Source organism: Eutrigla gurnardus (genome assembly GCF_963514095.1).
Source record: "Eutrigla gurnardus genome assembly, chromosome: 9".
Classification (NCBI taxonomy): Eukaryota; Metazoa; Chordata; class Actinopteri; order Perciformes; family Triglidae; genus Eutrigla; species Eutrigla gurnardus.
In genome coordinates, this window is record NC_139923.1 from 11,963,159 (window position 1) to 11,989,115 (window position 25,957).

At 46.3% G+C, this 25,957-nt stretch overlaps 1 protein-coding gene across 4 annotated transcripts in view; it reads left to right on the top strand.

The window, feature by feature from the left end:
- Nucleotides 1–25,957, top strand: part of reln (reelin) — an 86,048-nt gene that overhangs the window by 51,741 nt on the left and 8,350 nt on the right. For all 4 annotated transcript variants that reach the window (XM_084017135.1, XM_084017137.1, XM_084017136.1 and 1 more), the window contains exons 5-56: nt 242–274; nt 512–590; nt 717–813; nt 2,170–2,221; nt 3,262–3,370; nt 3,744–3,984; nt 4,075–4,220; nt 5,823–5,974; nt 6,063–6,178; nt 6,580–6,788; nt 7,283–7,411; nt 7,500–7,609; nt 7,807–7,873; nt 8,115–8,348; nt 9,337–9,498; nt 10,141–10,377; nt 10,592–10,784; nt 11,465–11,577; nt 12,980–13,117; nt 13,221–13,407; nt 13,581–13,786; nt 13,950–14,121; nt 14,309–14,515; nt 14,642–14,877; nt 15,538–15,695; nt 15,791–15,998; nt 16,090–16,166; nt 16,578–16,736; nt 16,861–17,055; nt 17,823–18,096; nt 18,180–18,320; nt 18,428–18,605; nt 18,732–18,816; nt 18,908–19,090; nt 19,192–19,360; nt 19,454–19,559; nt 19,647–19,873; nt 19,978–20,201; nt 20,673–20,823; nt 20,933–21,191; nt 21,368–21,617; nt 22,178–22,346; nt 22,504–22,644; nt 22,733–22,910; nt 23,420–23,613; nt 23,697–23,947; nt 24,030–24,184; nt 24,515–24,729; nt 24,937–25,114; nt 25,196–25,371; nt 25,455–25,561; nt 25,649–25,891. In XM_084017135.1, coding sequence (XP_083873261.1) covers nt 242–274; nt 512–590; nt 717–813; nt 2,170–2,221; nt 3,262–3,370; nt 3,744–3,984; nt 4,075–4,220; nt 5,823–5,974; nt 6,063–6,178; nt 6,580–6,788; nt 7,283–7,411; nt 7,500–7,609; nt 7,807–7,873; nt 8,115–8,348; nt 9,337–9,498; nt 10,141–10,377; nt 10,592–10,784; nt 11,465–11,577; nt 12,980–13,117; nt 13,221–13,407; nt 13,581–13,786; nt 13,950–14,121; nt 14,309–14,515; nt 14,642–14,877; nt 15,538–15,695; nt 15,791–15,998; nt 16,090–16,166; nt 16,578–16,736; nt 16,861–17,055; nt 17,823–18,096; nt 18,180–18,320; nt 18,428–18,605; nt 18,732–18,816; nt 18,908–19,090; nt 19,192–19,360; nt 19,454–19,559; nt 19,647–19,873; nt 19,978–20,201; nt 20,673–20,823; nt 20,933–21,191; nt 21,368–21,617; nt 22,178–22,346; nt 22,504–22,644; nt 22,733–22,910; nt 23,420–23,613; nt 23,697–23,947; nt 24,030–24,184; nt 24,515–24,729; nt 24,937–25,114; nt 25,196–25,371; nt 25,455–25,561; nt 25,649–25,891 — 8,676 coding nt within the window. The remainder of the gene's footprint in view (nt 1–241; nt 275–511; nt 591–716; nt 814–2,169; nt 2,222–3,261; nt 3,371–3,743; nt 3,985–4,074; nt 4,221–5,822; nt 5,975–6,062; nt 6,179–6,579; nt 6,789–7,282; nt 7,412–7,499; nt 7,610–7,806; nt 7,874–8,114; nt 8,349–9,336; nt 9,499–10,140; nt 10,378–10,591; nt 10,785–11,464; nt 11,578–12,979; nt 13,118–13,220; nt 13,408–13,580; nt 13,787–13,949; nt 14,122–14,308; nt 14,516–14,641; nt 14,878–15,537; nt 15,696–15,790; nt 15,999–16,089; nt 16,167–16,577; nt 16,737–16,860; nt 17,056–17,822; nt 18,097–18,179; nt 18,321–18,427; nt 18,606–18,731; nt 18,817–18,907; nt 19,091–19,191; nt 19,361–19,453; nt 19,560–19,646; nt 19,874–19,977; nt 20,202–20,672; nt 20,824–20,932; nt 21,192–21,367; nt 21,618–22,177; nt 22,347–22,503; nt 22,645–22,732; nt 22,911–23,419; nt 23,614–23,696; nt 23,948–24,029; nt 24,185–24,514; nt 24,730–24,936; nt 25,115–25,195; nt 25,372–25,454; nt 25,562–25,648; nt 25,892–25,957) is intronic.

Sequence of the window (25,957 nt, forward strand, 5' to 3'; positions counted from 1 at the left end):
TCATGGCCGCCCGCCCTTTCATTACTGAAAGGAATTAACGTCAGCAGCCAGGAGACTGCAGCCGCGGCCGGGCAGGACGCAGAGAAAGTGTGTTTCACTCAGAGATGATTTAAGAATGGGCCCGTTCCCCTGCACTTCCTGACTAACACACTTTATACAGTTAACAATGCAAAACTGCACAGAAAACATGAACATGAACTGGATAATATAATTCTAATGTTTTCTTCTCTGTCTGTTTCAGCTCCCACAGAGTCCCCACTGAGACCTAGTCTAGGTGAGTCTGCATTTCATTACATGGTTTTATTAATTTCCTTTTGATATTATTACCACACGGGTAATTACAACACGAAAATACAAAGCATCCTACAGACTGTGTCTAACTCTGAGCATATGGTGTGTGTGTGTGTGTGTGTGTGTGTGTGTGTGTGTGTGTGTGTGTGTGTGTGTGTGTGTGTGTGTGTGTGTGTGTGTGTGTGTGTGTGTGTGTGTGTGTGTGTGTGTGTGTGTGTAGTGGAGCTCCATGGCAAACACGCGGTGCTGCGTGACGACTTTGACTCCAACCTCCAAGGAGAGCTGGACCCGAGCATCTGGTAGGTGCAAAGGTTCTGACTTTCTCTTGTAATCTGAGAGCGCCATCATTCTTGCTAAGTCGTGGGTGCGCTGCCTTGATACTTCTCGCTTTTGTCGTAACTCCCTTTTCTCCCCTCTGCTCCCAGGTCTGAGTGCAGTAACTGCGAGGTGGGAGAGCAGTGTGGTGTACTGATGCATGGCAGAGCGGTCACTTTCTGTGAGCCCTTTGGAGAACGAGAGCTGGTAACTGCCATGTTCGACCGCACCTCCACCGCTGTACATTTAACGGCTCATTGACCATACAAGCCCAAACCAACCACTCAGTCGCCACAACCACAGCTACAGTAAATTACAGCGGCCCAGCTGTGACCACAGTACAAGCTCATGTTCAGACATCTCAGCCCTCGACGTTCTCACTGCCTTTCTAGCAAAGAAGATGATGTCTGATTGTACTGAGGGCTGGACATGTGCTTTAGCATGACTAAACATTTCACATTTATACAGTAACATTGTATGTTACTGTATGTTTAATTTTAAGTTATAAAACTTGATATATCACAGCTTTTTTTTAGATGTCTGCCAACTTTAACTTCATATTTCTTCAACTGTTTTGCCAGCATTTTTATTCAGAACTAGCCTTTGACATGCATGATGTTGCATTTTAAAGTGGAATGAAAGCAGGAGGGGCATGTTAATTTTCCAGTTGTAAAGTACAGTACTTTCGGGATACGGCCTGACATGCATTGTTGCACACACATGATGATAAATATACACACACATATACTCTCATCATTGCTTATCAAACCCTTTCATGCCCTCTTTCTATCTTTACAAAGTTTGTTTCCGACTGTTTATTCTGCTGGGAGAGATGAAAGACAGTCAGCAGCAGAGACGTGTTTAGTGCCTCGTGATTTCTATTTACTTCTCCGATAAACAGTCGCTTTGTCTGTCACTGTTCCAAATGTTTGATGCCGCCGCCTGGCAGCTCCTCTGCCAAGCGCCACGAGCGTTCACGTCCAGAAACACAGGAACATTTACACACAAATACTCTCAATACGACATCATCAACAATGAGAACGTACAGTTCACAGTACATTCATGCAGAGGTGTCACAAAAGTACAGACACAGAAGTCTTGATTAAACTTATTTACTCAAGTAAAAGGCAAGAAGTACAGGCTCTGAAATGTATTCAAAATATAAATATCGCTATGAAGAATATTTCTACTGGCTGTTTTTTTACAAGGCTAACTGAATATTGCGTCATATTAATGAGAACGAAGCCTGTTTTGAAAAAGTAAGGCGTAGAAAGTACAGATATCTGTTTTAAAATGCGTAATAGGTAATAAGTAAATCACACAGATACCTTCTTAAGTACAATAATGAAGTATTTGTACTTTGTTACTTCCCACCTCTGCATTCATGTGCACACATTGCCCTTGTTCTCTGTCTTGCTCTCTCTCATATGTTTTGCTCACCTTCGCTGGTTGAAGTTGTCACCCTTCTGCAATAATGTGGACATATGTTGAAACAATCATATTGTTTCATAGTTTGGATTATTCATGGGTGATATCCTAATCGGCCTTGTGTGTCTCCTCCAGAACACTGTACTGCTCAACACTAGCACCGCCTCGGTCCTGCAGTTTGCTCTGGGTGAGTATTAAATCTCCACATGCACTGCAAGCAATCCATGAAGACAGCTGTGTACTGGATGGCACCTTTTTAACCTTGTTCAAATCTTAGCCTCTGCCTGCAACAGTGTTTTTCAGCCAGAACAATAGATCCCTCCCATCCCCTTCAGTCTGTTTCTTTCTCTCTCGGCCTCTCCTATCAAAATAATGAATGATTTACAGTATTCTTGAAAGACACCGTGAGTTTTTAGAGGTACTGTATTTTTCATGTCCATTACATGCATCCACCAGTTCTCATGGGAACACGACTGGGAGGAAATAAAAGTACATAGTGTAACAACAACCCGTCTCACCCTCACTCCCCCATTCTCTTCCTCTCATTCTGTCCGTCTGTGCTCTCATTTCCAGGTGGTTAATATGGGTTTGTCGTGCAGTAGTGCTGTGTATGGAGCAGTTCAGTGGAGCAGTGCAATGAAGTGGTGGCAGGTTAATGCACAGCTGTATTCAGCGGCGACGGGACAGCACGGCAGGGGATGGTGGTGTGGGAGGAGGGGAGAGAGCATGGGAGGGGATAGGAAAGGAGGGGACGTGGGAGTTAGCCTGCTTCGTCCATTAGCAACCTTTGACCCCCACCAGCTCCCACCGCACCCACATAAACCGGCGCAGGAATAGTCTGATCACACACAAACTCGTCAAGCAGAAATGCACAAGAAAATATGCAAACATACTCACATGTACGAACAGCATCTACCTGCAGTGGGCTGTAGTCACCTCTGCCCAACCCCTGCATACTTTCCCCAGTCCTGCTAAGCTGCTGATCACTTACTTCCCCCAGTGACACCATTTAGACATCATTTCCACTCGGCCAAGGGGGAAATGTGGGAGCAATCAGTCAGAAGAAGCCTGGCTGCTCCTAAGGGCATGATTACGGTTCATTGCACCGCTAATAAAATTCCAATTTTGAAAAAAAAGGAAACCAGCTAACACTTGCAGTAGCTGTTCCTTCAACAGGAGTGTTAACTGCCATATGTGTCTGTCCTCTGTGGTTTTTGTACTCCCCAGGTTCAGGCTCCTGTCGGTTCAGCTACTCCGACCCCAGCATCATTGTGTCATACAGCCTAAGTGGTAACACCAACGCCTCAGATGAATGGATCACGCTGGAGAAGATCAGGTCTCCTCTTCCCTCTTCCTCATCAGTTCCACTTTTATTTATTTCTCCTCAGTCACACCTCCCTCTCTGGATTTGTCAATATCTCTGCCGTTTGTTTCTCTATGTTTTTCATCCGTCCATCCCTGCCTGCCTCTGTTTAGTCAGCTCAGAGGGAGAACAGAGGTGTGATGTAATGATGCAGTCTTTTAGCTACAATGTTTAGCCACAGTCAGGGGATGTTATGTATTTGTGTGGAAAAAACTATGAATACACTCAGTCTGAAACCTGCTTTTTCCCCTCGGTTTCACTCCAACATAAGGACAAGCGATGTCTCTCCATATGTGTCATATGGTTAATGATGGTTGTGTAATGCATAAACGTGTGTCTCCTCTAGAGCCCCCACCAACAGCAGCACCGTCGTCCACTTGCTTCCCATGCCGCGTCACTCCAGGTCTGATGCCGTTCGTATCCGCTGGTCTCAGGAGGCCCCCCAAGGCCCCGAAGGCTATGAGTCCTGCTGGGGTCTAGACAATGTGCTGCTGGTCAATGCTGCCCACAGAGCCCCCCTCATGGAGGAAAACTTGGACCCTCCAGACACCGCCAACTGGCTCTTCTTCCCCGGAGCGACCGTCAAGGTAGGCCGATAAAGCACACATTCACACCTACTTCACAGAGAAACGTGGTTACCTGTTGCATGTGTTAACCCCTGTGTTCTTATTGGCCAGCATGCCTGTCAGTCCGAGGGCAATGCCCTGTATTTCCATGGCGGTGAGGGAGTTGGCCACAGCTTCGCCTCCACCAGAGACATTGACCTGCATCGTGAGGAGGGGAGGAGCTACTGGGAGGAAGACTTTGAAAGCCCACCCTCGAAGTAAGCCAACATAATGGTCTCTTCCCCCACCCCTTCACTGGATCATTTTATCTAAACATACATTAAATAAGTAAGCAATCTGTATTTATATCGCTCTTATCAAGACCTCAGTCAGAACAGCCATGATGCTAGTAAAACTGTATTTAGTTACCAACCTGACGCAATAGTCCTTTATAGAGGGAAAAGGACAACATATATAACGGAGATAACTCAAACCCAAGAATATATTTACGTAATGAATGTACGCCCAGTTTGTAATCATAATTGATGCAATGATTTTAGCACCAGGACACACAATTGCTGGGAAAGAGAGCATTAACAAAGTAAAGATGTGTATCTGTGTGTGTTTACATGCACATGCTTAAGTCAAGCATCTGACCCAGGTGAATGGCATCCCTCTGACTGCTACAGACACAGCAGGCCGTCTGTTCAGAGTGAGATACGTACACACACACACATGCTTTCAAACACACACTGGACAGCAACACGGTACAGAGGCACCGAGAGATAAAAGAGAAGAGATCATAGATGGTGTAACTGCCAGAGAGTAATTAACAGACCTCCTGCACCAGGTCTGTCCGTGCGTTTTTCCATTAATGAGAAGGATCTAACACAGCAGGGTGTTTCTATGGCCGCCCCGCACCCTCACACCTTCCAGCAGCATGCCGACCCACTGCACTGCATGCTCGCTCTCACCCATCCGGCTTCATGCCGTGTGAGGTAGGCAGGGAGAGGTTGTGCTTGTGTTAATGCAGCTCTCCACTCCACTGTCATTTAACCCAAGACTGGCTGTGACAGAGACCCACGGAGAGGGAGGGGGGGGGGGGGGGGGGGGCAGGAGAGGGCTGACACACTGAGTTCACTTCTGTCAGTGCTAATGAGGACCCGCTCTCCACTGAGTGTCTGTGTGTGTGTGTGTGTGTGTGTGTGTGTGTGTGTGTGTGTGTGTGTGTGTGTGTGTGTGTGTGTGTGTGTGTGTGTGTGTGTGTGTGTGTCTTCCAGGTGATTTCTGCTGCATTCCTGGCATTGTGTGTTTGTTTACTGGCAAAGTGCAAATTATGGCAACGATTTACTGACTTCAGCAACACTTCAGGGGGAGATACTGTATTAAAGACTTAAAGAGGCAATCTATAAATGCAGGTGCTCCATGTGCAATTATGTCGATACAGTTTGGGATTGATTTTTGGTTATGGTTAAGTGCTTAAGATGTCTCAATAAATGAAGCCCCCTGTTTAATTGTCTACTTATTTGACTGTAAATTACACATTCAGATAACTTTTATTTTCAGGCTTAGTTCCCTTCCTTCACACCTTACTCTCAAGATTTGCTGTTACTTTTTAACTATATTCAGGCCATAAACCATCTGACTGTGAAAAATATGAGCTACGAAATGTGTCCAATCCTCATTGGTAGTACATCTTGTGACTAGATTGCTTGAATGGCTTTTTTTATTATATAATGATTTATGTTGAAATACCGCCACATAATTTTCAGGTAACAAATTTAAATAAATTCATGCACACATACATAATTCTACCATCGATATTTTGTGTTGAGAAACTGCTTTGACTAAATCAGCCCTTCCTGTTTTTGTTTAATCAGCTGGGACATAGAGGGAGCTTCCTATGGGACCCAGTGTGGAGAGATTGAGTCCGGCTCAGCTCTAGTGTTTGAGAAAGAGGGCCGGAGGAGAGTGTGTACCCCCTACCTCGACACCACGTCATACGGAAACCTTCGCTTCTACTTCACCATGGGTACGGAAACCCTCCGCCCACCATTCAGCCGAGGCTTTACTTCATGTATTACATGGCATGAAGTATAGTGAGGTGTGTTTGTGTTTAGGTGGCAGCGACTGTGATCCAGGAGAGTCTCATGAGAACGATGTGATTCTGTTTGGGAGGTCTGAAGGCAGGAGGGAACGCGTGGTGCTCGACACCCTTCCTTACTCTTCTTACAGGGTGAGACCGGCGCACCATATTCACATCCAATCAAATCATTATAGTTCATTAGCATGATGAGCTCACTTAACTGTATATACATTTTTCTGGTCAAGCTGAAACCATTAGATGATTAAAAGTTTAGTTACCAGCAGGTATTTTGATAGTTGATTCACCATTTATGTAATTTTTATGCAAAAATATTTAACGTTTACTTGTTCCAGCTTTTCATCTGTCAGGATTTGCTTTGTTTCTCTGATAGTAAACTGATTTTTTTTTTTTTTTGACTATTGATCAAACAAATCAAGCAATTTAAAGCCATCATCTTGAGCTTTAGGATACAAAAAAGAAAATTGTTTCACTATTTTCTAATGACTATCTTCCGTCTGGTCTGATGTATTCATTCTCATCTCCTGTCTCAGACTCCTGCGGTGGTATCCGTGGCGCTGCCCACTGAGCTACAAACTCCAGTCACCCAGCTGTGCCTGGAGCAGCGGTCACATGGCGGCGCCAACCGCCATGTATGGGCTTTGGACTTCATGCAGCTGCTCCCCGTGCTGCCTGGCACCCACACACATGTCGCTCAGTTCTCCATCAACCTGGGCTGTGGCTCCTACCAGCCCGCCAACAGGTGGGACACATTTTAGATCTAGCAATGCTTTTATGGGAGTTAAAATCATATAATTTTGCCGCAGCAAAGGGGACCTTCACACACCAACGACGCCTTTGATTCATTCAGTTATTTTGGTGTCAAGAAAGTAAATGGTGCACACAGGGAACTAAAGGGCCGCTGCTCTAATGCTCCTAAACAGCAGCGTCTTGAGAAATCTGAACCCAATTGGTCTCTAAGAATAAAGAAATGCGAGTTCAAGGAGTTTGTTAAGATCGTGGTACATTTCTTCTGGGTATTAAAGTCCTCAAGGCTCAAACTCTTCCAACCATTTGAAGCTTCAAATGTGTTCAATTGGGAAATGCTTTTTAATATAAGAGTAGAAGGGGTAAAGTCTCAGAAGACATCATTTTCTCTTTTTATGAAAAATAAATGTAATCTGAGCACTTCAGTCATTCCACACAGTTTTAGAAATGAAATATTAAGACAAGACATTCTCTGTTGTTCTCCGTTAGCGTGAGTCTTGAGTTTTCCACCAACCAGGGTCGCACCTGGTCTCTGCTCCACACCGAGTGTCTGCCAGAGCTCTGTGCTGGACCCCATCTACCTCACAGCACCGTCTACTCCTCTGATAACTACAGCGGGTAGGAATGACTCCACACATCTGGACATGTGCTTTTACGTATGTTGTCAGTCAGCCACGGTTATGCAGTTTGTATTTTGTCTCTCCAGGTGGACCAGAATCTCCATCCCTCTGCCCAACGCTGCCCTTACAGACACGACACGGTTCCGTTGGACACAGTCGGGCGCTGGATCGGGCAACATGTGGGCTATAGATAATGGTGAGTACTGAACACACAAGTCACATCGGAACCCTCTGTGTCATTGTTGTCTTGTTGAGCTGGACCCCACAAATGAGTCTCATACTGGATGTGTTTGGGGTAACAGACATTTTTATTACAGGTCAGCTAAGTATCCAAAAAATGAGCCTTTTTGCAGTAAAAATAAATGTAATATCCGTGCCTGTGTTTTGCTTCAGTGTACCTCGGTCCAGCCTGCCTTCGCTACTGCTCCGGGAGAGGACATTGTTCCCGCACAGGCTGCAAGTAAGGATCTCGCTTTTGATTAAACCAAATAAATCCAATGTCTCTCCTTCAAAATGAGTCTGCTCATTATCCACCGAATGCCTTACAGCACCAATCACCATTCAAAGTTAATCAAGTTGTATTATGGTGATGATTTATTAATGGGTTTTCATTATCTCTGTCTTCTTTTTCCTCCTTTATATCATTCGCTCTTTTTAATGTGTCTTGTCTTCCACTCTTACCCCCCCCCCCCCCCCCCCAGATGTGACCCTGGTTTCAGTGGTCCAGCCTGTGAGCTCGCCTCCCAGACCTTCCCAGCGTTCCTGTCCGAGGGCTTCTCCAGTCCACGCCTCTCCTCTTACCACAGCTTCTCCTCACTCCGAGGGGCTGAGGTCAGCTTCGGCTGTGGGGTCCTGGCCAGCGGCAAGGCCTTGGTCTTCAACAGAGACAGCAGGAGACACTTGGTCACCGCTCCACTCGACAGTTCCCAGGCCAGGTAATGAAAGTGCTCATAGAGGATACAGGATTGTGAATGTAAAAAGTACACAAAACAAAACTTGTTTCATTTACATATATACTCAAGATTTCGTTTTTGCCACAAATAGATGACTTTGTAAAAACCGTGGCGTGTCTTCATCAGCTGTCTGTACTTCTGATTGATAGTGCAAATGTTCCAGCCAGTCAGCTATCCACTCTGCTCCTTCCTCAATCCTTCTTTCCCTCACACTCTGTGTTCCTAAGCCGGGAGATGGATTGTGATTATAGGGAGGACTGCAGATGAGAGGAGAAATGAAAGAGGATGAAAATGAGAGGGAGAGAGAGAGAGAGGTGAAGTTAGATATGGCATCTGTGGTAGATTGATTATGCCCGTTGTGGCTCTCAATGTGCCACCTGATGGCCATATTTAATGCCAGTTTCCTGGCTGATCGAGTGAACAGCTGCCTGAAAGAGCAAACTGCATCGCTGTTGAAAGCAAAACTCAGCTAAGGACAGAGAGAGCTGGAGGGGGACTGGTGGCCCAAAACACATGATAGAAATCCTAACAAATATATTATATTAGTATAGATTATATGCAAAAACAATGCATAAAGGCATGAACACTCACGCTACATTGGGACTATGTGCAGTAAACATGGGTATGGATATGAACTTTGAATCTCTTTCACACTCTCTCTTTCTTTCTCTCCACCTCCACTCATCTAATTGTATCTTCATTCATTTAATCATCTCATCCATCATCCTGCCACCTCCCTCCCACCTCTCTACTCTGCATGACTGTCTGTTTGTCCACCCGTTTACCCCTCTCTCACACACCTCTCACACTCCCATGGTCACCTTACTTTTCCTTCTTCTCATTTATCAACCTGCCCTTTACTCATCCTGTGTCATTTCCCTTTTTCCTGCTCTGTCCGTCCCAACTGCTGCTCTTCTCTCTCCACCTGTCGCCGCTTCTTCTTGCTTTCCTTTTCGTTCACTCTCTCTAGGTATCTACAGTTTACGCTGCGCCTGGGCAGCCGCAGCACCCTGAGCTCCTGTCCTGCCCCGGACCAGCCAGGAGAGGGAGTCCTGCTACATTACTCCTCAGACAACGGCATCACCTGGACGCTGCTGCAGCACTACGCCTACCAAGGCTTCCATGAGCCAAGGTACCATCACCTATGTTTACAGTTATGGCCGGGGGAGCCGGTCGTAACCGTGTGTGTGTATGTGTGTATGAAGTGTGTGTGCTTATGATTCCACAGAGACACTATGACTCCATTAACGTGCACATTTGCGCTGCTAATGGCGTGCTGAAGGTGTAAGCCACTGGGACCCATTGAGTCAGTTAAAGCATCCATGTTGGTAATGAAGACAAAGTGGGCTGTGTTCCAGCTGTGCAGGCTGGGGCTCAGAGCTCTTCATCACCACTCAAAAGGTCAACGGGGGCCAGTGAGTCAGGGGCACGCCCCGCAGATGCAAATGCAGGTTCTTACTCTATCAACATATACAAGAATCCCCCTTGAGAAAGAGGAAAAAGGCAAACACAGAGAGCTATAAGAAAGTTCAGAATGATACAAGATGTGTTCATAAATCTTGGCAGACTGCAATTATGCGGCTTAAGGTCTAAATCGTAGTCTGAGTCACAGTTCAGTCAGCTTGTGGGATTCATTCCTGCTAAAATGTTGTCATCCTGGATACCAAATACATGTCACTACTGTACGTGTTCTGTTGTGACTATGATGCAGTAACTAACTTTCCCTCGAGTGACAGTAAAGCTCACTTTGATAATCTCTTCCCCCCCTAACTAGGATTGTGTCGGTTGAACTCCCGGCTGGTGCTCGTAAGTTTGGCGTGCAGTTCCGCTGGTGGCAGCCCTACCATTCAGGCCGCGGTCACGACGTGTGGGCCCTGGATGAAATCAGCATGACCTCCGTGCTGTTCAACACCATCAGTCTGGACTTCAGCAACGTGCTGGACGTCACCCAGAGTCTTGGTTTCTATCTTGGCCATGTCCAGCCCTACTGCCAGCACGACTGGACCCTCAGGTGGGAGACTGAATGCTCTGACACAAATACTGTATTGGTCATTATTTGGAAATGGTATTTGGACGCTATTTACAACATTAATTTGTATTCCTACAAAAAGTACGCCAACAGAACAACTTCAAAGATGCTACAATTAAAACACACAATCATTCTACACACTGTCTAATAGCAGTAATGGTATCCACTGATCCCCGTCCTTCATGTTCTACTCTAGTTTCTCCGGCGAGCCCAGCCCTGGCTCCAGTATCCGTTATGTGGAAACTCAGTCGATGCAGATCGGAGCCTCCTACAGTCTACAGTTCTCACTGGTCATGGGCTGCGGCCGCGAGCCCTCCCCTCACATCGACACTCAGGTCCGCCTGGAGTTCTCCACCAATCACGGCCTCACCTGGCACCTGGTCAAAGAAGTAAGGACACGCATCCAACTCACATCACATGTAAAGTCATTGTTAACATCCCATCCCTTTCTTTATTCCCAGCCAGGCTCACACCGTTGTCTATGACTAAAACGTTTAGAAGTCATCCTGAATCATATCATTTATTCATGATCATGAATATTGATTTGCACATTTCAGCCTTCTTAATAGAATGTAAATAATGTCTTTAAATCTAGCGCTTTGTTTCAGATGAGAAATTATACAAATTACTTCTCGTCATCTCACTTTTAGCACAAAAATAGCAACACTTGAATCAGCAAGCAGATTATCTTCCCATGATTCAACAAAGATTTTCTGTGATCACAACTGGCTCATAAATATTCATAGGGCACCAAACTATCTGCCAAAATGTGTATTGCCTTTTGGAATTGAATAGGGTGTAATGAGTCCTCGATCACTGAATTTCTCTAGTTCTCCCATGTGCATGAAAAGGCAGTCATCTGGTGCAGAGTGGAACTCACAGACCGGCCTGTACTTTAAATCCTTGCTTGTGTTCCAGCGTTCAAGGTCATAGATACTGTAATCCTGCCTTTGCCTTTTGAAAAATAAACTAAAAACTTAATTATATGAATTCTGAGTAATCAACATTTCGCCCTGCTATGAGTGTGTATAAGTGTGTTTAAATGACAGCCCTTGTTTCTCTCACCTAGGCCTGCCTGCCTGGCATGCCGAGCTGCTCTGAGTTTACAGCTCCCAGTGTCTACCACCCATCCGAGTTCAAAGACTGGAGACGCATCACTTTGTCTCTGCCTCAGAAGACATGGTAAGAGACTCCCATCTGTACCGTAGACATAGAAGAACAGACTCTCAAAGGGCCCTCTGATCTGATCTGTCATCCTATTTTTGTAGTTCAAAAGCATAGAGCTCCATGAAGAAGACACGATGAAGCAGGCGCACCAAATAATGTTCATGTCTGCATATTCACACTCATATACATGGACACACAGCTACCGTGTGCAGAAACTATTTCACATCCATTTCTGCTTCTAAAAGCCGAGCATTCATTTTAAAAAACATGAACACTAATATAGTAATGTCTGCTCAATCTGGTGATCTAAACGAACACAGAACGCAGTATTGCTCCAGCTCAATTACAACACTATGCACTCTTGAAGGAGCACGGAAAGGTCAGAACCCGTTTTAATCATTTAAGTATGGTAACGTTTCCACAGCCTTAAACATGCATGTTGTTGTTATTAAACTAACTTGAGAGACGCCAACACAAATGAGGTCCACACACTTTCTGCCTGGTTCTCCACTGCTTGACTGGAAAAATACATTTCTTCTAAATATGGAATCTTAATGACATAGAAGGTTCCTCTAGCTCTGGCTTCTCATTTGTGTGTTTGCCACTGCATGACTTCAGATAATCAGACATGTTTTAGCTCAAAGTCAACCATCGACACACTGCCAAAGCTTTGCTGGAAGAATTCAAACTTTGATTTGTTCCCAGTTTCCAATACAAACACTGCCGTTGCATTGTATGAAAACTAATAATAAGACTGTAATTATTCAGTTTAAAGAGCAAAACAGTCCCATCCTGTACTGAACAGCTCCAGAGGAATACATGCACTGTTACAGCCCCGGCTCGCACACATATATCAACGCAACAATCACATTAAACCTTCCACACGGAGCACTGTGACCTCCACCTCCATTTCATTCTGCCACCCGGCTCCTAAATAAACGTGGTCTAATCTCCTGCTGGGTGTGATGAGAGGTCACGGGGTCATGGCAGTAAATGATAATAAAAACAGTCGCGGCCAGTTCTTTATGATCAGGAGGTGGTCTGAGTTGATACGGGTCACGGAAGCAGCGAGCCGAGAAACATCCCTACTATAAAACCCCCAATATACCTGACTATCTACGCCTCTACGACCGTTTGTCAGCATTGTGCATGAGCCAAACTGCAAGCATGTTAGCGGCACTGCACATACATCCACAACCACAGTCTACCTTCAACAGAGATGATGTGATATACAATCTTTACCTGCCAGACCACTAAATCCACTAATCTCTATCCCCAGAAAAGAAGCAAATAATACTTATATTTTTTACATTACTTTTTCCTGTTATATTTGAGCAGTCAGCTTTACAGCACAGTATTTCTTCATAGCTTGGGTAATCTTAATCTAGTTGAATAATACTGTGCCTTCTGTGTTCAGGTCCAGTGCCACACGCTTCCGCTGGATCCAGAATTACTACGGCGAGCAGGACGAGTGGGCCCTGGATGACATCTACATCGGCCAGCAGTGTCCTAACATGTGCCACGGACATGGTTGGTGTGACCACGGACACTGCAGGTCAGCTTTACTTTTTTCTTTATTGATTTTTTTCAATATCACTCATTCATATTAAAATGATGAACCCAAAGCAAAGAAGTTCATCCACCGTCTCTTCTTGTAGGTGTGATGATGGGTTCTCTGGGACAGACTGCCAGCCCTCCTCCCTCCTCTCCTCCAGTGTACTCTCTGATTTTGAGTCCCAGGATGCAATGCTCGCCACGTGGCAGGAGGTGATTGGTGGAGAGGTGGTCACACCTGACATGGGCTGTGGGGTGGTCTCATCTGGATCGTCCCTGTACTTCAGCAAGGTAAAACAACTATAAAATTGTTCTATTTCTATTTCTGTTAGTTATCAGGGTATCCAACAGGGTTGAAGTTAACAGATCAAGGTACAGTTTGGTGGAAGTTTGGGATAAAATCCACATCCAGGTGCAGATCCAGGAACTTTTGTACAAATATATTTTGTTTGTGTTGTTGTCAGGCTGGGCTGAGGCAGCTGCTGAGCTGGGACCTGGACACCGAATGGGCGGAGTTTGTGCAGTTCTACCTGCGGGTGGGCGGAGACTGGGCAGAGTGTAACCAGGCAGACAGCAGGGAGGAAGGAGTGCTGTTGCAGTACAGCAACGACGGAGGCATCAACTGGGGCCTCATCGCTGAGATGTACTTCACTGACTTCACCAAGCCTCGGTGAGAAACCTGCAGATGAAGAAAATGAAGAGCTCTTACATATTTTCTCTGTTACTTTTCCATTGCATCTTCTTTTACAGTTTAATCCAGTCAATATGGGAAACAGTTTTAGATATGGTTCTGATAACAGTCAATCCTTTTTTCCCTCTTCTTCCCTCATCAGCTTTGTCCACTATGAGCTTCCCTTGGCCTCTAAGACGCCCTCCACAAGGTTCCGTTGGTGGCAGCCTCTCCACTCTGGGGACGGTTATGACCAGTGGGCTATTGATGATGTCATTATTTTGTCAGAGAGGGAGAAACACATCATCCCTATGGCCAATCCGACTCTACCACAGGTCAGGAATCAATCAAGGAGTTTTGACTTGTGTGCTCGTCTTCAGATATCGCTTCTTTTGTTGTAACGGAGAGCTAAGAAGTCTTGAAATGTGGGGAAGCGTATCCATTTATTTAATGAGGAAATATGCTCTGCGGCAGACACCGGTACCTGTTATCACAACACCTGGCTGTCTTCTGTCATGACAGAACTTTTACGAGAAGCCAGCCTTCGACTACCCTCTGAACCAGATGAGTGTGTGGCTGATGCTGGGCAATGAAGGCATGGAGAGAGAAAGCAACAACAGCTTCTGTGCCTCAACACCATCTGCCATGGTGTTTGGTCGGTCCGATGGGGACAGGGTGGCCGTCACCAGGGACCTGGCCCTGCGCCCTGGCTACACCCTTCAGTTTAAGGTACTCACAAGGAAGGAAAACTTAAAAAAAAAACAAGGAAATGCAGAAGGTATTTTAAAGGCATAATTTAAGAGACAGGCACACGATACCACCTTATCAGAATGTGTCCTTTGTTTCCCCTACCAGTTGAACATAGGCTGTGAGTCGGAGTTCAGCGCCTCTGCTCCAGTCATGCTGCAGTACTCTCACGACGCCGGTCGTACCTGGGCACTGGTGAGAGAGGGCTGTTACCCAGGTTCCCCGGGGGCAGGGGTCTGTGAGGGCAGTGGTCGTGAGCTTAGAGAGCCCACCATCTACAACACTGGAGACTACGAACAGTGGGCCAGGGTCACTGTGGCCATACCACGCAATGTTGCAGCCAGGTAGCTATGGCAACAGGCATGTAATTGGAAGTTGTGATTTTATTCATCTTCTTAAGACACAGAGGGGCGATTTCAATATAGGATTGTGCAGCTTTGTGGTCGCTAAACCTGCACACATATAACACAAAAAGAAACCTACAAAGGGTGAAATTCACCCCTAAATGTCCTGAAGAGCACATAAAGTCTCGATGCTCTTGTGCTATTTGCATGTATTTAACTTTCTGAGAGGCCTCTGGCTCAGGCAGTAACCCCTCACAACTACGCATTGGTCTCAGGCACATTTATACTTACATTCATAGATAACTGCAACCAGATGCAAAATAAGTCCAAATTGCAATTGCAAAACGGTATGGACTGCACTGTAATATCAAAACAGTAGTACAATATATTTAACGGTTGCAAATGGCTTAAAAATAAACTCCATTACATTTGTCACATACATACATGTCCATACATGTAGTTCAACCTCTGCATTAAGCCATCGTAATCTTTTTAGGAGCGTTGGGCCGATGTAAACAACTTGTGAATCAGTAAGAGCCACAGTGTGAACCACAAGGGCCACAATCCTTTCTTTGTCAATTCGCCCCAGAATATATGCAGTTATAACTGTTAACTGGTATAAATGTCGACTGTATTTTTCTCATCCCCTCATTTTCCCAGTAAAACCAGGTTCCGTTGGTTCCAGGAGAGCAGCATGTACAGAGACGCCCCACCTTTCGCCTTGGATGGCGTCTACATATCTGAGCCGTGTCCAAACCACTGTGGGGGACACGGAGATTGCATCTCTGGAGTCTGCTTCTGTGATATGGGATTCACAGGTACAATTACACAAAGGGAAAAGGAGGGGAAACAAATTAAAGCTGTCATATTTTCTTTATACTTTATGTATCTTGTGATTCCATTTTTCCCTTAGTGGAGCAGGATAGTTGTGTGCCCTCTGTAGCCAGTCCCACAGAGCTGACTGAGGGCTTTGAGGGCAAGCTGAGCCCGCTCTGGCAGAGCCTAAGTGGGGGACAAGTTGGAGGCGGCTGTGGCACCATCGGTGAGGGAAAAGCACTTTACTTCAGTAGTCCTGGGAGGAGAGACGCACGCACAGTGCCTCTAGATACCACCAACACACGGTCAGTGGAATTCACACCTATACATCTCGCATCTGTAAGCAGTGTAGTCGGTGGCTGTTTGTTCAATGTGGTTGTTCCTGATTACATACAGGTTGGTCCAATTCTACATCCGAATTGGCAGCAAGAGTTTGGGGCCCACTTGCACCAGGCCTCGATCCCGCAACGAAGGTAATGATCACATGCTGTACCGAGGCCCTCTGCTGTGTTCATGTGGTTGTTCATTTACAGTGCGGTGTGTAGCGAGCGGCTCCACATCCAATCTCATCAGTTCACCATTGGCTTGTCGCCATCGTCTTTGATCAGCCCTGTGATGTGTAGGTCTCATTGTGTTTTTTTCTAATGAAAAGTCAAAGTCTGCGGTCTGTTGTAGTCTGTTTGATTGTGGAACAGTGCTGAAGAGTCTGATCGTTAAAACACAGACGGCTAAACAGCTCATCTGTAACGATCGGGGACTTTTCGGGACATTTATTTTGTTATTTTTTTAATTCCTACTAATTTAACTTCATTATGTATCTCTATCTATACATGATTTCCCATCTAAAAGTTCTATCCACTCTGCTCTTTGTTCTGCGATTCCAGGTGTCCTTGTCCAGTTCTCGACCAACAATGGCGTCCACTGGCAGTTCATGAGGGAGCTGGACTTCAGTTCCTTCCTGGAGCCCCAGGTGGTGACCATCGAGCTGCCACCTGCAGCCAAAACCCCCTACACGGTATTTCGGTGGTGGCAGCCACAGCAAGGTTAGTGCATAATTAGGGTGTACAATATGACAGCAAAGTACAGGGGAAAAAAACAATGTATTTTTGATATCACAGCTTTAGCTTGTTATACATTTTTACTTTACTTTCCTCTCCGTCCATGTAGGGAAACACTCCGCCCAGTGGGCTTTGGATGATGTCTTTATTGGCATGAACGACAGCTCCAGAACGGGGTTCCATGACAAGTTCGACGGCACGACGCCTCTGAGGCACAACTGGTACCGCGTTCAGGGCGGGGAGGTGACTGTGGACTGTTTGTCTCTGGACACGGCGCTCACCTTCAACTCTGAGGCCATCGATAGTGAGTCACGCGTTCCTCTTCATAGACGCATGCATTTCATACCCGCAGGCAAGAAACGGATGCATGGAAAGTGAAGGAGTTACTCCCTCAACAACAACTGTGAAGTGGCCCCTGAGTAAGACACTTAACTGCTGCAGGGTTTATAGCGAGCAGCGAGTGTGGATGTGTTGAAGTGAATGTGGAGCAGGATATTGCAGAACCATGCACACACCCCTGCATATGCACATCTAGTAAACCGACACGTACTGTATGTGCACATACGCAACAAAGCACATACATGGCTGTGCGGTGACATCGTGGTATTACCCACAAAAAAGGCTGGCATTGAATTACCCATGGGGTCCTGCATTGTTAATGGGAGCAAACCTGAATGAACATCCTGCCTGTTATTCATGCTTGCATCAAGCTGTGAGCGGATTTCCTTAATGTTACATTACAACAGGGTCTATTCATTAAGCGTGCAAAGCCAGATTAATTTTGCAACACATCTGTGAACACAAAGCTCCCGTGTCCCCCGACTGAATACATTGACGCCTGATTGTCAGACGCCATGGCTGCTCTCATATGCGTTGAAACATGCACACATAACTCCTGTACCTATTATTTTAAAGGTTACGTTTGGCTCCGTTCACATCCAAGCAGACGCATACAAGATAATTTAGTTAAGACACCTGAAGAAAATAATGTTAAATCAATGTCATTAGTTTGGAAACTAGAATCCGATATAGTAAATAATATGTGACTTTGCTTTTACGCTTTGTCTGCAGAAAAGCCAAGATATGCAGAGAGCTGGGACTTTGAGGTGTCGGGCTCGTCCTTCCTGCAGTTTGAGTTGAGTATGGGCTGCAGTAAGTCCACCTCCTTCTCCCATGGTGTGCGACTGGAGTACTCCACAGACTGCGGCCATCACTGGTCCCTCATCACCCCAGAGTGTGTTCCCCCAGCCATCGGCTGCGCTGGTTACACTCAGAGTTCCATCTATACCTCGACCCAGTACAAACACTGGAGGAGGATCACCGTCTACCTGCCCAGCGCTGCTAAGTACGGGTTCAACTTTTATACCCTAATATCAGGAGGCGGTACTGGTGTTTGATAACTTCATGACTTGCTTCTGAATCCCTTAGTTCCCCCAGAACTCGGTTCCGTTGGATCCAAACCCACTTCACCCCAGGGGCAGAAGGATGGGCTCTGGATAACGTGTTACTGGCCCCTGGCTGCCCCTGGATGTGCTCTGGACATGGTCTGTGTGACAATGGACGCTGTATGTAAGTGAAGATTTACTGCCCAGCTGATGGATTTTAATGTGACTGGTCATTTTTACACGTATTTTCTGACTACATGTAAACATTACCTTCCACTCGCTCACACACAGGTGTGACAAGGGTTATGGAGGGCCACACTGCGTGCCTTTAGCCCCCCTGCCATCCGTACTGAGAGAAGACTTTAACGAGAACCTGCAGCAGGAGACGTGGCCGGAGGTGTACGGAGCCGAGAGGGGAACTCTGAGCGGAGAGCCTCTTAAATCTGGCACCGCCCTGATCTTCAAAGGGGTATGGGTCTTAAACACGATACAGGGAACACACGGAGCAATAATAATACCCTTAAATCACATAGATACAGCTTGATCGCTTACGATCACTCTTCTTAACGGCAAATGTAATCTTGTTTGTCTGCAGGATGGTCTGCGAATGATCGTGTCCCAGGATCTGGACTGCAGCAACACTCTCTACATCCAGTTCTCCTTCAAATTCATCACTAAAGGTACTTTCTTCTTCCTGTGGCTGTATTTTTGATCATGATACTTTTTTCTTCACAGGATGTTTTAATAGTTCTTCCTATGGGCTTTTCCTAGGTGTCCCGGAGCGCTCCCATTCAGTGCTGCTGCAGTACTCCGTGAACGGAGGAATCAGCTGGCTGATGCTGGATGAGTTTTACTTCCCAGCTTCCACCGACACTCTGTTCCTCCATCTGCCGCTGCCCGCCAGCGCTCAAACCAACGCCACCCGCTTCAGACTCTGGCAGCCTTACAACAGCGGTGAGCGGACACTCTGTGAATCTATCGAGTGTTTGTTTCTTTTCCCGCATTCACTTTTCTTCATTATGTGTAATCATCTACCACAATATCGCACCCTTCAGGAAAGAAAGAGGAGGTGTGGGTCATAGATGATCTCATCATCGACGGCAGCTCCTTACACAACCCACCACTGGTGATAGACAGCTTTGAGGAAGGCCCCAATGAGTCCAACTGGCTGTTCTTCCCCGGGGGGAACACCGGCCTCTACTGCCCCTACCAGAAGACTGGACTGTAAGAAGAACCTGCAGTGCTGAATGGTGACTATGATGGTGTCTTGGCGGCGGTTTTAACTCCAATGTTTATGTCCGTGTGTGACTGGCACAGGGAGGAGGACGACTCCGCTATGGTGTTTGTCTCCAGCGAGCTCGGCGAGCACTCCATTACCACCAGGGACATTGACGTAAACGAGAACACCATCATCCAGTTTGAGGTACGCAAACACAGCCTTCACGACTTCTGCTCCAAAGCAACAATAGTAACTCATTCAAAACACTTATTCATTTTTACGTCTCCCCAGATCAATGTAGGCTGCACAGCTGAGAGCTCCTCCTCCCACCCAGTGCGTCTTGAGTTCTCGCGGGACTTTGGTGCCACGTGGCACCTGTTGGTGCCCCTGTGTGCCGGCGGGCCCCATCCCTCCTCACTATGCTCCACAGAGCTCCACCCTGCCAGCATCTATTTCCCCGGTACAACTCAGGGCTGGAGGAGGGAAGTCATTCACTTTGGCAAGCTTCGCCTCTGCGGGTAAAGACTGGATACATCCTGTACAGAACATTTTCCTCCTTTAATATGCTTACAATATAACATATTGATAGCATCTGATCCTTGCATTTTGACTTCCTCCACAGCTCAGTGAGGTTCCGTTGGTATCAGGGTTTCTTTTCAACGGGTTCCTCTCCTCCAACGTGGGCTTTAGACAACATCTACATCGGCCCACAGTGTCAGGACATGTGTAATGGTCACGGGACTTGTGTGGGTGGCAGCCACTGTGTGTGTGACCCCGGCCACTCTGGACCTGACTGCTCTGTGCCCGACACCCCCAATCCCGACTTCCTCAAGGAGGACTTTGAAGGTACACCAACATACAGACATGATTTATTTGTATTTATTGAAAATGTATGTGTGTGAGAGACATATGTGTAGTATTTATTGGTCAGTCAGAGTTATCAGAAATCCCAGTCTGTGGTGATATTGCACTAAGAATTATCACATGGTCATTGCATGTTTACAGTAGCTTGAAGTCGGGGTATATTAGCATGTATTACTGAATTGAAATGTGATGCATGCTGCTGGAATTTCAGGGTAATTCTGGGTCTTTCACGGTTATAAATGTAATTGTTTTTTTAAGATTCAACATATTTTTGTTGTATACTTGAATTAATTCTGATGTTTTTATTTTTATTTTTTTAAAGAATTAAATAACATTTTGATAAGTGCTCAGTAAATGAAGTACCTATTTCGACTTCAGTTTTTGTGTTTTGTTTATTCAGTATATGACGTTTTGTTTCTGTGCGTGTGTTTGTGTACATCCTCGCGTCTCTAGGGGGAGCTGTGGATGCTGAGCGTTTCAGACTGCTGAGCGGTGGTAAACCATCCAGGAAATGTGGGATCATGTCGAGCGGAAACCACCTGTTCTTCAGTGAGGACGGCCTGCGCATGTTGGTCACCAACGACATGGATCTAGCAAATGCCAGGTAGAGCTACAGTCACACAAACAAACAACAAAATGCACTCACCAACTCACTGCATGTACAAATACCGTCTCCAGTGGTGATCTCATGTCTCCATGGCTGTACTCTGCAGGTTTGTTCAGTTCTTCCTACGTCTTGGCTGTGGTAAGGCGGCTCCAGACCCTCGCTCCCAGCCGGTTTTGCTGCAGTTCTCTGTGGACGGAGGTCTTACCTGGGGACTCCTGCAGGAATTTCTCTTCAGCAACAGCAGTAATCAGGCTCGCCTGGTGGCCCTGGAGATCCCACTGCGCGCCCGCACGTCATCCACCCGTCTCCGCTGGTGGCAGCCCTCTGAGAACGGACACTTTTACAGCCCGTGGGTCATTGATCAGGTACAGTAAGTGAGGATCCATTTAACCACCCATCCAAACATCAATATTTCTGTGAATCATTCAACCACTGAAACATTAACATCCATCCAAACCTTTATTTATTTTTTCATCTCTGTGACAAATCCACTTCCTCCGCCTTCTTCACACTAACTAAGCAAACATGTTTTATCCTCTAGGTGGTAGTAGGCGGCAGTGCCAGTGGCTGGGGACCTTTGGAAGATGATTTTTCCTCAATCGACGGGCGCTCATGGCTTCTGCACCCCGGAGGGACCCGTATGCCGGTCTGTGGCTCTGATGGGCCCGCTTTTGCGTTCATAGAGAAGTCCAACACTCGCTATGCTGTTACCACTGACATCAGTTTGGGTCAAGATGCCTTCATCCAGTTTGACTTTTCCGCTTCCTGCTCCGTCACCAACTCCTGCTACTGTAAGCAATAAGAAGTGTGAATGAACTGCAATTGTTGGTCAATACTGAAAAGGGATGCAATTGATGATTATTTTGGTTATGAATGAATCTGCTAATTTATTTTCTTGGTTAATTGATTCATTGTTTTGTCTCTACCATATCAGAAATATGCCCCACAGCCCACTGCGATCTAGTTTAATAGCTTGTTGCTGCAAATGTGTGGCATGCTTCATATTGATGATAATAATATATTGATCTAATATCTTAAATAATATATTTTATTGCGACTGTATTTTTATTTATATAATAATATAAATAATAATTATAAATAATACATATCTGCATGGAAATAGCAGAGGTCAGTGAGCATTATTTTGAAATGTTTACTTCTCACGTCTGATGTGAGCATTCTCCAGGTGTTTCTCACTAAAACATCCATTTTAGTGAAATACCATAACATCAAGATTAAGATTAAAATATGTCCTATTATATATTATTTCAGACTGCCTAGCTGTTTATGTTTGAAGTTGTTTCTTGAACATACATAATGTTGACGGTTGCGTTTGTCCTTTTCCCTGCAGCTGTAGAGTTGGAGTATTCTCTTGATCTGGGTCTGACCTGGCAGCCTGTGGTCCGAGACTGCCTGCCTACCAGCCCTGACTGCTCCTCCTACACCCTGCAGAGGCTGCTGGTGTCCGACACTTACAACAAGTGGGGCCGCGTTACGCAGCCTATCCCATCATATGCCAGGTCAGCACGGTCCTGAACTCACACGTGAACAGACTTGTGTAGCGTGTCCTGATTCTGCAGTGTACTAATGTGCCATGTCAGGATTAACACTTTAATTCATCATTTATTTTAACTTCCTCTGTGAAATGTATTTTGTGACTTTGCTTCTTGTCTGTAGGTCTCCAGCCACACGGTTCCGCTGGTTCCAGCAGGCTCCCTTTGACAAGCAGCAGACTTGGGCTCTGGACAACCTCTACATTGGGGATGGCTGCCCAGATATGTGCTCCGGACACGGACGCTGCCAGCAGAGCTCCTGTGTGTAAGTAAAGCGTATGATGTCGTCACATATCACATAAAGTTACACATAAAGTTTGTCTTTGTGACTGATTGTGTACCCTCCTGCCCAGGTGTGACCCGGAGTGGGGTGGCGAGTACTGCGATGAGCCCGTGGTTCCTCTGCCCTCCCAGCTGAAGGACAGCTTCAGTCGAGCTCCCTCGCTCAGCCACTGGCACGTTCTCACTGGTGGGAAACTCAGCACTGTGTGTGGAGCCGTGGCCTCTGGAGCCGCGCTGCACTTCAGTGGGGTAAATATATATCCAAGCCCCTCAGCGTTTTATTCTTTTCTATCATGAAATGATCCACAACCAGTGATTGCAGATAAATGCATTCATATTCTGAAATAATAATCACTCCTCTGTGGCTTTAATTAATACGCACTGGTTTGTATTAAAATGCTCGATGTAGTTTTCCCCCACAAGTTATCTTTGATTCAGGGCATGTAGGGCAGTGTTGTACATGATTCTTATAGACAGGCTGATCCTAATATGGACAGACACGCTGTCAGAGAAACCTGTTATCAAGATAAATTACTCCTTCGGTTAAAGTTCAAACTTTACCCGACTCAGTTTTATTATTCTGGTTAAGTTTCACTAATGTTGTCTGTAATAAAATATGACAACAGATCATGTTGGAGCCTTTTAGATGACAGACAGACAGACAGACAGACAGACAGACAGACAGACAGGCATCCCTCACAGATTGATCTTGGACGAGCCCCTGACTCCACTGACCACATTTCTCTGTCTGTGCTCAGAGTTGCAGCCGTCAGCTGGTGACAGTGGACCTGAATCTGACCAACGCCGAGTTCATCCAGTTTTACTTCATGTACGGCTGCATGATCCCACCTAGCAACCGTAACCAGGGCGTGCTCCTGGAGTACAGTTTGAACGGAGGAATCAACTGGCACCTACTGACAGAGATCTTCTATGATCTGTACACCAAGCCTGGGTACGTTTGTTTTTTTTGACACTTGAACATAACTTCCTGTCCTGTAAGATATCCCTGTCTTCATGCTTTTGTCTTGTGTTCAGGTTTGTGAATGTGCTGCTGCCCCCTGCTGCCCGTCAGGAAGGAGTGCGTGTGCGCTGGTGGCAGCCACAACACGAGGGAGCAGACCACAGCGATTGGGCTCTGGATAACGTCCTCATCGCAGGCTCGGACCCACGAGCGCAGATATCCGACACGTTTGGAGGGGTGGCACTGCCCAACCACGAGAGAGCTGCTGCTGATGGGACCTCAGGAAGGATCGGGCAGCTGAGCGAGCAGGAGGAAACACCCATAGGTATTCCTGAACCCATACCTCAATCAAGCATTCTACAGGATTTGTCATTTTTATAGGCGAACATTCTTTTTCTTTCTCCCAGTGAGCGACCATTGGTTGTTCTCGGAGGACTGCTCCGTGCAGCGTTTCTGCAGCTCTCCCGATGGAGTGATGGTGTGTGGCAATGCTGATGGGAGAGAGGTGTACGCTGTCACACATGATATTATTCCTGACAAGGGCTGGGTCATGCAGTTCAAGGTAACTAATGAGCCTAAAATAGGCGGTAATTTCACTTTAATCATAGTGTGATTTAATCATATATCAGGATGTTGTCATACACAATTATGTTGTGTTCGTTGATAATGACGCGCACATATTTCTGAAGAAATCTGCCCTTTTTTCACCAAAGTTGTTAGTAAATAGACTTTTCACAGGAGAATAAAAAAGACAATACAAACAATTAATTGTGTTGTGCGATGTCCTTTTAATTTAAAGTTAATTCTCATTCATTGCACCTTTGAATGAATTTAGGTCAAAAGGACTTTTTGCCTTGATGGTGATCTTGTTAATATCTGTGTGTTGATTTAGATCGCAGTAGGCTGCAGTGTGCCAGAGCGTCATGCCGACCGGCAGATCCATGTTCAGTATTCGGTGGACTTTGGAGTGACCTGGAAGTACCTGGTGCCCCAGTGCCTGCCTGCTGACCCCCGCTGTGGGGGTCAGGTCTCCCAGCCGTCGGTCTTCTTCCCTGCTGATGGCTGGAAGAGGGCGGTCTATCCTCTGGCTGACAGCCTGGCTGACACGTGAGTCACCTGACCTTTCAACCTTTTACATGCTTTTATCAGAACATACAGTACTGCTTCATATTCCATTGCACCATCAAGGCATGCTTGGCCTCAATTATTGATGGATCAACTTATTGTCATCATATAAATTGTTAAAACTGTTGTATAAATTATGAAAATAGAAGGCATGTTGTCTGACTAACCTATCCCGTCTTTTTTTTCCAGTGCGGTGCGGTTTCGCTTTTTCCAGCAGCACTCAGACATTCAGTGGGGCGTGGAGAACTTCTACATCGGCCCGGCGTGCGACGGCCACTGTGGGGGACACGGAGATTGTCTGGATCAGCGCTGTCTGTGTGACCCGGGCTTCACTGGACCAAACTGCTACGCCAGCACTGCTCTGAAGGTAGGATCTGGCTCTCACTCAGTTTAGTGTAGAATTTAGCTGTCTAAGCTGGCAGTCATTCAGATTTGTGTTTTCCTGTAGGCATCTCTGAAGGAGCGTTTTGACTGGGAAGGGGCAGCGGGCCCTCAGTGGCAGGTGCTGGAGGGCGGGAGGCCCTGTACAGACTGTGGGGTGTTGGTAGAGGGGACCGCCCTGTACTTTGGAGCGGCTGATGCCAGACAAGCTGTCACTGCAGATCTCGACCTCCGTGGAGCAAAGTTAGTACTCAACTTCTGTCAACCACTGGGAGGAGTTTCCCCATTTCTCTTTAAATACTGTGTGATTGTCTGTGTGTGGATAGGTTTGTGGAGTACTGGGCCAGGATCGGAAGTGAAGATAACATGACCATGTGCCACCGTCCAACCTGTCGTAAAGAGGGAGTGCTGCTGGACTACTCCACTGACGGAGGTGCACGGACGACCGACAAACCCTGGTTCATCATGATCAGTTCCTGATTTCTTTCATTTGCTCACTCTGTCCACATCTGTTCCTCAGGCGTGTCCTGGACGCTTCTGCATGAGATGGACTATCTGAAGTACGTGGCGGTGAGGAGGGATTATATCGTCCTCCCAGAGGGAGCTCTGACCAATGCTACCCGCCTGCGCTGGTGGCAACCATTTACCATTTCCTCTGGCCTCGCCACTCCCAGCCTGGAGAGAGCCCAGTGGGCCGTAGACAACATCTTGGTGGGGGGGTCGGACATCAACCCACCCACGCTGCTTGACACCTTCGATGATGGTGAGTTGGTTTGTGTTCATGTAATCGGAGCCTATCGTCTCCAAATGAATTCATGTTTCTTGCCCC